At 40.2% G+C, this 12,036-nt stretch overlaps 1 protein-coding gene across 1 annotated transcript; it reads right to left on the bottom strand.

Annotated features, from left to right (window-relative positions):
* Nucleotides 1–4,580: 4,580 nt before the first annotated feature.
* On the bottom strand, nt 4,581–6,565 carry LOC137293459 (uncharacterized). Its single transcript, XM_067824014.1, has 4 exons — nt 6,270–6,565; nt 5,873–6,092; nt 5,395–5,722; nt 4,581–4,729 (listed from the first exon to the last, which is right to left on the bottom strand). Exons 1-4 carry the CDS (start codon nt 6,563–6,565, stop codon nt 4,581–4,583), a joined length of 993 nt encoding a protein of 330 aa, XP_067680115.1.
* Between the last annotated feature and the right edge of the window lie 5,471 nt (nt 6,566–12,036).

Here is a 12,036-nt window from a genome sequence, read left to right as displayed (position 1 = left end):
AATGATTTCTGATCACTAGAAATGCAATCAATGCCGTGACATGAAGGTGTTCTACAGTTTAACCAATTTCAAACGTAAGCTAGAGACGAGTAAGCGAACAGCTCCGTACAGTGCTGGCGGGTTCGATACTGTTTGTTGTTAGTGAGATGAAAAGATAATACAGCTATGTGGAGTTTCCATTTCCAGCACATTCGCCGTATGCATTGTTCTCCGAAAGGATAATAAACGCCAGTGATGCATCGCTTTGCTCGCGCTATGTGAAAGCGAATCGCGGAAATACAATGCACCACTAAGGTTCAGTTTACTCACAATTCGGGAAGCTGAATCCGGTATCTTTAGCATAGCTTTGTAAAACCGACCGTAGACAAACACACGGACCCTGAAACAAATATATTCAAGAAAGCCCATGCAAGTCTGGAATATATGGCAAGTCTAGATTTTCACACGTCTTTGCCTGTCATTTAAAAGCGATACTCACAAGGAAGTGAGATTTACGGATGTCATCCTCTTTATTATGTGGAACACACGGGTTTGGAGGGTGTTCCTCTGGCGAGCTGGTGAATGAGTAAGGAAATACTGCGAAACGTTGTGTTCCTCATACTAATGATGTTGACATAACAGAAAACTCGCTTGCCTAGATGCCCACATTTTCTGAAAATGAAGAAAGTCCTTATCACGATGAATTGTTGTTTTTGGGAGTTTTATGAACAGTTGTTATTATTTTATTTTATATTTTATTTGTTTTGTTGTTTTTATTTGGGGTGGTGGTGGTGGTGGTGGTGTTTGGGGGGGGGGGGTGTTATCTGTAAAATATGTTCATATCAGAGACTAGACGTTAATCTTCACCGACACATTGTAGGGAATGACTGTCTAAGTCTTTTAAATATTATCTTTGACTTTAAAAAATAACCAATAACATACTGAGTGGTATCCATGAATGACTTTTTTCCAATGTAAGAAATAGAAATAAAGGAATATAAATTTATAAGGTTTTTTTTATCTCATTTAAGAAAATTATTGAAAAAATATAAGTATGATTATACAGATTCCTGTATTTCTTGATCTGAGTGGTAAGCATATATACATATATATATATATATATATATATATATATATATATATATATATATATATATATATATATATATATATATATATATATATATATATTGCACAACACGAGTGATAGCATCAGGGTCATTTTTTACACAACTGTCGACCCACAGTGATGGAGCCTCGTGTTGATAGCGATATCTCTCCTGAAGGTGCGTCTGTCTTGTCTTCTGATCGGAGGGCGATAAGCAACACGTGGGCACGTGCTCGACTAGACATGATTCATAATCTCGAGATGATTGTGTCATCATCGTTACAATAACTATAGCTTGCTTGGATGTATCAATTTTGAAATTATATTTTTCACATAGCTATAATACTAACCAAAGAGTCATTATAACAATGCAGTTTTGTTTGGTTGTTATTCCGTTAGGGATTGAGCGTTTGCCCGGAGAGCGAAAGTTCGGTGGTTTCTTAGAGGTCACTTCATACCAAGTGGTGTTAAAGACTGAACTTGTTGTTACCTTTCCTGGTGCTCAGAATAAGGAATAGAACGCGTCGACTCGGTCATATATGAATATTTATGTTCAGCTTTATAACATGGTATCTTATTGGGCTAACACTTGAAAGATGTATTTACTACTCGTACAGACATTGTAATGTGTATGAAGGCCCACGTTGATCTGATAATATTATACATTTAGTGACATAGACTAGTATGGTAGTGCTAGGAACTGAATTGAACTGTTTAACTGACATTCTGGAAGCTGGCGGGGAAAACTTAAGGTATGCTTCTGTTTCAGACATGTTTCAGTGAAGAGTTTTACGCCGTTAACTAGACCTCCGACTGAAATGTGAAACCACAGCGCTCCTTTATCAGTACAGTCGCTAACAGCAGCGGTTGTGGAAGGTTCACGCATGGGCAAGTAGGTTGTGTGCTCGCTTACAGCCGATCAATTGTACCAGAGTGAAGTAAACTACCAGCACGTCACCACTACAGTCCCGTGTTTCTTCAGATTCTTTAGATTCCATGAGTTTGTGATCGAATGCTATTTAACGCCGCAATCCGAATTATTCGAATCATGATAGGACAACCTTTAACTTATCGGGTATGGCTAAGGTACCCCAATGAATGATATGATGAACATCGATGACGCACACTCAGCCATGTGACAGAGACAGACATACCTACCCTGGACACCCGGTGTTAAGGAACTCATAAGATTTGATCCGCTATCCGCTAGTAAAGACTGCATTTAGAAAAAAATGACGTAAGTTTTGGTATATTCAAGCTCCTGACATGGATGTGTCACAATACCCCAGCGGCATGTATCGTTTAACATGATATCAATCACTGAATCGTGTAATCCAGATTCGATTATTTACAGCCCGCCTCCAGAAACCTGTAATATTCTGCCACTTTAAGCTTGCCATCAAACAAAACAAAATGTCCTTCAACAACGTATATCGATGATTCAACAACATGATTGATTATTAATCACTGTCTGCACCCTTATAGGGATGGGTTGACCTGGACTTAGAAAAGAGTAAGCGCAAGTACGCACCCCACTGCGGCGCCCCTCATTCGCGTTCCTGCACGTGCACTTACAGTTATGCACAGCCACGCTGATGAGGTCATCGAACCGCAGTTGATGCTGTTACTGACGACAGGGCTCCAGACTCCAGACATTCCTCGTCTATGCATCAACTGCCCTGCTACTTTGTTGTGTAATCGATCTGACGTCCTTCCCAGCTGATATAGTGATAATTTAAGACCTTCTGTTCACCAATCTATCACAGACAGCAGATGTGTATATAAAGATGGTTTGGGCTTGTCCGTATATTGTAAATTGATTAATAATAGAAAACACATTTGAGACGCCGTGCGACCACCGTATACAATGGCATCAGTCTGGTGATCACGCCAGTCGTGAATGTTTCCACCAGGTTTTTGCCAGTTAATATTAAATCCGTTCTGGGAAATCGAAAGTGTAACTGCGCAAAATAGTTTCTGTTTGTGCTGGAATTCAAGGATGTCAGTGTAAAACAAGTTATCACAAATCAGAGGCAAATAAATCCATTCAAAAATTGAAAGTAACTTCTTGAAGTTAGGAAGTTAACTGAACGAAATCTACATCTGGCTCGTAAACTCATGTGCAATCGGTTGGTAGCAGCAGGATTTGCAAAACATGTTTTGTCACCTGGGCATCGACAGATATTTTTCAACCATTTTTTGTTTCCTTCAAGATTCTCAAATTAGTTGTAAATATTTCAATTGCATTTCACCAGGTAAGAACCGTTTTATTATGAAATAAATCTTGGTTAGATCGTCTAGACCGGGCGCCACCATTTTGTTTCAGTTAAGCAACAGGTAGAATCTGATTCGCCAATGTGAAGGACAAAAAGGGACATAACTCGTAAGAATCATCAGTGTCGCTAGTTTACGACATTCCAGTGATTTATCATAAGGGCGACATCGACTAGAAATAAGATCTGTATGAGCACAATAATTTAATCATGTTTTACAATCATAAATGCATGAAGACTGCTCGCAAAAAGGAAATATATTTACCGTGAATATAAATGAAAGGTATTGTACTCGATTACTCTGATGAATAAAATTACCCGATCTTCTGGTTAGTGAAATGGGTTAAAACCTCAAGCAATACATATTGTTGAATTAAATGTAATACAGATTGCTGGTTTAATGCTTAGTTCCACCATTAGGTAGTCTCATATCTGCCTGGAGCAAGTTTTGGCTTTTGAATTGAACCATAGAGGATGTTGGAGCCAGAATATTGCATCAAGGGATAATGTTTCACTTTTCTGAAGTATCGAACCTCTAAGATTCTGTCCTATTTATGAATGCTGCCTAAAACTAAACTACTAAACTCACTAACTCACTCAATTACGTATATGCAAATGAAAAGCTGCTTTTATTAACATCGCCATCTGTTCATTCAACTGCCATAACATAATTTGTACGTTTTTTTCCGATCGATTACTTGGTATTTGATTGAATTTTGGTCATATTTACAAGGTGATTCTATAAGACAATTTACAATGTGATACGCATTTACCAAAATTTTCATTATTTCTTTTTCAACAACTCTGCTTCCATGTCAGCGCCAGAAAGGTATCTGTCCAGGAGCTGTTCTGTAATTTAGCATCCACGTTCCAGCACGTCTCGGAGGAATGACTTGTTACGTGGCCTTTGGTGCCATCTTCCAGGACGCTCATCATCTGGTTCAGGCACCAGGAGGAGCCACCACAACAACGAGTTTGTGTATGTACTGAGAATAAATTTTAATTCTGTTTGATATGCACAAACCAAATGCTGCTTCTCCAACTGAACATGGAACTGATATAACATAATGTGTAAGTTTGCTTTCCAGTTGCAAGGTATTTGAACAAATTTTAATGATATTTACATGGTGATTCTTAAAAACTATAAACAGTTGAAGTACATTTTCAAAGTCTTTAAAATACGCGTTATTAACATCTGTACTTCCATGAAAACGTCACATCTACTCCAACCAGTAGTAATAGTCACTCAGGAAGTTGGTCACGTGACACACAAGTCCTGGAATCTTCCTGATAAATGACCTGTGAGTTCTTGGCTTCTGTTCACGCTGTTTCTTTGGTTTCAAGGCTTCCATTTTCACAGTTTCTGTTACTGAAAATATAAGAGTTGAAGTTTGTGAAACACTGCAGGAACAATATACGATCTATATGGACAAAGCAGACCAAGAGCAGTCCATTAATTCAGGACGGTGTGTAGACAAATCGATCTTAGACACAGAAACAGAAAACAGAAACGCAGCAACTTGAACATGTTGTCTGAAATCTTTTCGCGCACCGGCGGGTAATTACCTCTTCGTGTATCACAAGTTTTGAGTGAGTGTGTGGGTTTGGGTGGGAAACAATATTTCATTTATACCGTATGGTGTAAACATGATCTGGGGATAGAATGATGCAGAGCGTACATGTGTGTCAATGTCATAATGTTGTTAATGTTCTGGTTCTGCCTGTTCACTGAGGTAAGGAGTCTAACAAGGATGTCAGGATTCTAACCTGACTTAACCAGCAATTACTCCTTCACCACGCTAACACATAATACCGAAAGCCTGTTTCATTAATTTTGACTGGATGAGTCCCCAAGTTGAAACCGACGTGTTAAAGCATCAGCACGTCTTTGCTGCTGAAGATCACCAGCAAGTGAACCCGCGATCAGCGGATCCTCACAAACCCAAGGGATTCAACTCGAATGTGTAAATTACTGCCAACTGGAAACTGTTCTTTCATGAGCTATCAGAAAAATAAATGAAAGGTTATACTTACTGACAAATGGTTTCCTCTTCGTCTTCCGTCGTGTCTGCCACCCAGACGTCACGTGAATCATCTCCGAGGTCAAGAGTTCATCACAGTTCTCCACGGCATCATAGAACTTGGCCATCTTGGCCATGTCGATCGTCTGCTCCTGGATGATGGTGGAGTGGGACAAGGTAGATGATGGCTTGTTCCAGGGTGCCCGGATGGACAGCTGCTCACAGTTGGTGGAAATGAATCTATTGGCACACTCCTCCCATCTCTTCACCTTCCTCGTCTTTGCATCGATGACCGCCCACTTCCACTGGTAGTCACGATGGATGTCCAGTAGAGTATTTACCTGAAGTAAAACATCAAACGGATACTGATAGAGACGACATTGGTTTCTGAATTTCATCTATGAAAACGGTTTGTAGTTGTGTCTCCATGTTTTAATAATTCCTAGTCATCATGCGTTACAACAAATGTCATGTCCAACTAGTGTACCTACCCGCCATTGGCCAGATTTCTCAGGGTACTCGTGGGTCATCAAGGCTTTCTTGGACTTCCAGGACCCAAGACATGGCTCCGAGCCGATAACGGCGAGAGCCTCCCCTGCTTCGCAGTAGTAGTGAGTCTCCAGTTTCAGAGCGCAGGTCTGGGAGACATAATAATTGGGGTCCCGTCCCCAGGATGTATACATCACCCCTTCGTGGTACGATAGTCGCGTCCTGAAGTAACAAAAATGTACATTTCAATATTGCTCAGTAAACTGTTTATTTGTTCCATAACATGCTATTTTATTTTCTTCTTCTCATTACTTCCGTAGGGGTTTCGTATTTTTATTAATTATAGTAAAGATACCATGAACCTGTTTTGTAGAGATCCGGAAAAGGGATTTCCATTACCTTCTGTCTTGTGCGGGATCCCAGAAGAGGACTTTCTTGTCATCAGCCACCAACCACGACCATTCAAAGGACGAGGACACCGGAAGTTCAACACTGACCTCCCACACATCACTTTCAGAAGAGGAAGCTTTGCCAATCAACTGTTTCTCAAGTTTCCACCGGCCAAGTTCACGGCTGGAGCCGAGGAGGGCAACATTGACACTGTTTCTTCTGTCGTTTTCGTCTTTAAGACATCTTTCAACATCGTCTGGTAGATGGTATAGCTTGAATACGACTTTCACTAAGTCCGGAGCCATGATTAACTAACGGGTGATATATATTCGAACTCCAAGAGTTCAAAACAAGAGAGATATATATCTGTGACTTGACGCAAGCGTTTTGTCTCCAGGGATGAGAATCATCAGAGTTTGATTGTGACGTCATAGAAAGGGTCACGTGACTTCATGGCAACGTGGGGACATTATGACATCACAGAGAGGATCACGTGACGCTGCGGACATGACTTCCATTGCTTTGCATGCTAAAACATCAAATACAAATCCCTTGCTAGTGGTATCCACCAAATCGCCATCCATGAGTTACACCACAACTTTCTTTAAAAATCGTAAAACTGTTTGCACTTAAAAATGGCGCGTGTTTGCAGAAACGAAGACAATAATAGATCTTTGACTACTCATGAGGAGTTGAGGAAACTGGGGATGCTGGGATGTCAGCTGATTTTGCTTATTTCCATCTTGATCTAGCAAAAGGTTTCTTGCTTCGTGTCAAACTCAAGTCTCCGCCATTTTGGTTTGACAACGAACGGACCCCAATCCACATGATATATTATTTCCATACATCTTTCTATCCCTGACCGGCAGGATAGCCTCGAAGGCAAAGTGTTCGCCGATGACCCGTGTTCGACTCCTACATGGATACAATGTGTGGAACCAATTTCTGAAGTCTATTTCGACTTAAAACCATTCTCAATCAAGCTCATCATATATGTCACATTGTTAAAAGAGAGCTAGCCAAAGTTCGACGGTGACTCAAACAGAAACGGATTAGGGATCAATTCTTTGAAACAACGTTTCGGGGTCATATCAGACCACTTCATCAGGTGAACTGACAGTTGCATCAGGTGTCAGTTCCCCTGACGAAGGGGCATTACATTTCAAATGTGTCGGCGACTGTTGCGTGAACGATTGTAATGACTGGATGAAACTGATTTTCAAGTGTACTCTGTCCGGTATCGCATGTTTAAATTGAACGCATCGGGGCATAGTTTAATGTATTTATGGTACCCTTATATCAGAGGGAATGTAACATATATTCCATTCAATCGATATTTGGGAAAACCCAGTGTTTATAGCGCTAAACTTTATGACAGCGCAGCCACCAAACTTGACGGAGTTTCGGAAAGTGAGAAGGAACACTGGTCGATTTGATTTAATTGCTTTTATTCGTTTCGGGGGAAAAGCCAAAGACATAAATCAATATATTTTTTGAATATGCAGACTCAACTACATTTCTGGATATTTGTAGCTTACTCAAATGATGGCACACAAAAATCCATATTTCCTGCATCCAAATTTTAGGATCTTGATTTCAGCGTCTGATGGGAACAACTGATCAATGGAACTTCCACTTCAGTTTCTCCAGTATTTTACTGCAATCTTTAAGACGGGCGAAGGTGTGTTCATGACGTATGAGGTGCCAGCGTAACTCAATTTCTTCATCTCAGTGGCTGTTGGATAGCGAGCTTATGGTAATGACTGCTGCGATAATTCCGATCTGTCGTGACCTGTCTGTCCAGTGTAAAGAATGACCCTTGGAAGGGTGTGCATATTTTAGACATTCTACTACTTTGTTTAAACCCCTAAGCACGGCTTTGCTGTAAACCAGCACCAATTATAATTTGACAGTTTATGGATTCGAACCCATGCTTGCACATTTCTTGAACGCGTAAGCAGCTGTGCACTTCGAATTTGATAAGACACAACAGTGCTTACTCTTTATGCACAATTTCAGCAACAGAAATTGGGAAAATGGCGACTTTGAAACGGAAGACAAACTGAACGGAGTGAGTGGGTGATTTTTACGTTGCTTTAAGCAATATTCCAGCAATCACGACTGGACACATCAGACTAGGCTTGTACATTGTACCCAACTGGGCAATCAAATTCGGGTCATCGTAGTGACGAGCGAACGTCTTTAACTCTGGGGTCCACAACCGCCTCTTTGAATATACAAACCATACATATCACATATCAATCTATTGGTGCATGAATGGCTTCACATTCTGAACCCAGAGGATCGAACCCAGATTTGAGGCGTGGTAAACCAACGCACGCACCACATGCCCGCTGCTTTGATACGTCATTGCGTCTAAACCCAGCTCGACCATGCACCCTTCAATTCTACCCCACCGCCCAGTTTGAAAGGAATCATGGAATTGTATGTCGCATGACCAACTTCCTGAGTGACAAATGTTTATAAAGAATTTTTTTTACTTTTCTTGTGTTTATGTTTCTTATGTGTTTTAGCTATCAAACTAAATTCATCCTACGGTGACAAGACAATGACGATGCGTGTGTGGATGTGCGTTCATGCGTATCTACTTGCGTGTGCGAGGGTAGGATGGGGGTGGGAGTTGTGGGGGAGAGAAGTGGACTGGGTGTATGACCTTTTATATCGGTCCCTCCTACAAGTATAGGTCAGATGGTGGCTCTATATATACTGATTCTTTGTTCAGTCTGGAGAAATTACTCACCATTCGCCATTGTGACCTGAAGGTGTGGGGCAGTGGGGTAGCCTAGTGGTTTAAGCGTTCACGCTGTAGGCCCGTTTTCCATTCCCCACGTGGAGAAAATGTGTGAAGCCCAATCTGGTGTCCCCCGCCCTGATATAGCTGGAATATTGCTTATGTAAGCGGCGTATAAATAAAATCACTCACTCACCTACCAACCCGACCACCCCGACGGACAGACGGACAGACAGACAGACATTCACACCAACCTTTTTAACATTTTTTCACGCCAAAATTGCGAGTGGATTACGTTCAGTTCGAAAAGTAAACATTAACATCACAGAAAACCGCATCAGACGTTTAATTCCCAACTTCAAATAAGTTAACATCTAAATTTCTACTCTATTGGCACTTAGACCAAAAGAATACTTCTAATGTGATTATAATCTCATTCAATCCTTGCTTTAAACAAACTGCATTATTACACAATTCCTGGGTGTAACAGCCATTCTATCTTGGAAAATCAATAACTTGTTTTTGCACAAATCAAACATTGTGGAGGTAATGTGTCTGCGAATTCATTTCTTCCACAGTGTTCAAAAACCCATCTATGTTTACACACGATTTCTCAGCCAAGGGCATTACTGATGGTTCAATACACATAATCAAATTTATCAACAGTTCTTTTAACTTTCAATTACTAAAAATACTTATACATTATTTGGAAACTCAGTGTACTTCTCTGTATAATAGTATGTCAGCTACTTAAGAAAGGAAAGGAACTAATTGGATGTACTTGTTTTTGTTCTTCACATCACATGATTGTAAGCTGTTACAAACAACAGAGACTCCATATAATACACAAAGAGAACACAGCTGGAAACAGCTCCAATCTAATAGATTCGCGCGAGAGGCAGATACAGTGAATTCGAAGACTTCTTTTAGGTATATACAAGACTGGGTATAAGTGGTAAGCAATGGAACACAAAACTGTGTTCCATTGCTTACCTGAGATGAAACGGTATCTCCTAGGAGATACCGTTTTGACAGTAGATGTTGCCTTTACGTCATCAGATACATGAGATCACAATGATTTGACTGTTCATATAACTGACCTGACGTAGCATATCACACTTTATGATTAATCCCCTCGCTGCCAAGGGGGACACATTTGCCCCTTCTCTTCAACTTTCAATTTGTCCAATAAAGTCCAATAAAAGTCTAAAAATATCCCGCATACAAATAGGGTAATTTCCTTCATAACATCGACTTTGACATTAGCCAAAGCAGAATTGTTGAATATGACCTTTGAAACCAACTTTCAAGAAGAAGTCAAACGAAACATATTGGGTGTGAAAACGAAGTCTGTGCTCGTAGCTCTGCGCTTGTTTGAAAGGTAAACAAAGAAAAAAATCAGTTTTTACACTGGGTAGCAGTTTCTCAAATTTTCATACATCCATTCGTCGTTTCGTTGACTGCATTGGCACAATGCTTTTAGAAAATGCATGACAGGAGTATCTTAAATCGGAAATTAGAAAACGATACAATTGAGGAAATTGAGATATTCATGCGAAATTTCAAAGTTTCTTTGCAACTTGACGCCATGACTGCATGACGCAAAACCACACAGAACGGCATTTCAAGCTTCCTCTCTTACTTGCATTGAAAACAGTGAAAACAAATAGTCGCTTTGGAAAGATGATTGGTGTATGGCATGTAATGAAAACAAATAGTCGCTTTGGAAAGATGATTGGTGTATGGCATGTAATGAAAACACATAGTCGCTTTGGAAAGATGATTGGTGTATGGCATGTAATGAAAACAAATAGTCGCTTTGGAAAGATGATTGGTGTATGGCATGTAATGAAAACAAATAGTCGCTTTGGAAAGATGATTGGTGTATGGCATGTAATGAAAACAAATAGTCGCTTTGGAAAGATGATTGGTGTATGGCATGTAATGAAAACAAATAGTCGCTTTGGAAAGATGATTGGTGTATGGCATGTAATGAAAACAAATAACCATATGTAGATATAAGTATGTTTCTGATTACTATTATCACATTCATGTGTGCGAATAATCCCTGAATGAAGGGAAGTGACTAAGCAAAATCCTGCATGCTCATATTGTGCATGTTTGGAATTTCCTCGAAGGCAAGGTCGGTTGAATAAGAGTAAATACAATCACCGTGTCCTACCGCTGACACTTTCAGTATAGTATTGTATATTCTGCATATCGTTCCAATATTTTTCCGTGAAACTGATTTCATTTTCTACATTGTTCAGTATCATATCCTTGTTCGGTATCAAGTAAATGGTTAAAGGCCCTACCTTTATTATTCTTTGAACGTTTTTGTGAGTTTCAGTAATATTTACGAGGGGATGTCAATCAGTTTTGAGCCTTGCATGGAGAAACACAAAATATTGGTATGAACCACATTTATTTTTCAACATAGTCCCCTTGTGAGTCAAGACACTTGTTCCATCTTTTCTGCCAGTCGCTGATGCCATCTCTGTAGAAGGTGCCATTTTGATCCTCAAACCAAGCCTCAGTTGCAGCAATAAGCTCATTATCATCCTGAAATCTACGACCACGCAAGTGTTTCTTAAGATTTGGGAATAGATGGTAATCACTTGGTGCTAAGTCTGGAGAGGAGTGGCTGCAACGCGAGAGATGTGTACTGGAGCATTGTCTTGATGTAGAAGAATACCACGTCTGATCTTGCCACGGCGCTTCTCCTTGATTGACTGTCGCACTTGCCTCAACAAGTTAGCGTAATATTCCCCATTCAGTGTTCTTCCTTTTGGTAAGTAATCTATATGGATGACGCCTTTGCTATCCCAGAAGACTGTCGCCATTACCTTCTGCACTGATCTGGAGGCTTTGAACTTTTTGGTCCTGGGAGAAGTGACATGTTTCCATTCCATGGATTCTTGTTTGCTCGCGGGATCATAGTGGTAGATCCAGGTTTCATCACAGGTTACAAGCTCAATGTGAAAATCTTCTGGATTCTTGTTGTATCTGTTTAGCATGGTTGCT

Source organism: Haliotis asinina, chromosome 8 (assembly GCF_037392515.1).
Source record: "Haliotis asinina isolate JCU_RB_2024 chromosome 8, JCU_Hal_asi_v2, whole genome shotgun sequence".
Classification (NCBI taxonomy): domain Eukaryota; kingdom Metazoa; phylum Mollusca; class Gastropoda; order Lepetellida; family Haliotidae; genus Haliotis; species Haliotis asinina.
Note: the sequence above shows the minus strand (reverse complement) of the source record. Positions and strands in the feature narration are given on the sequence as shown.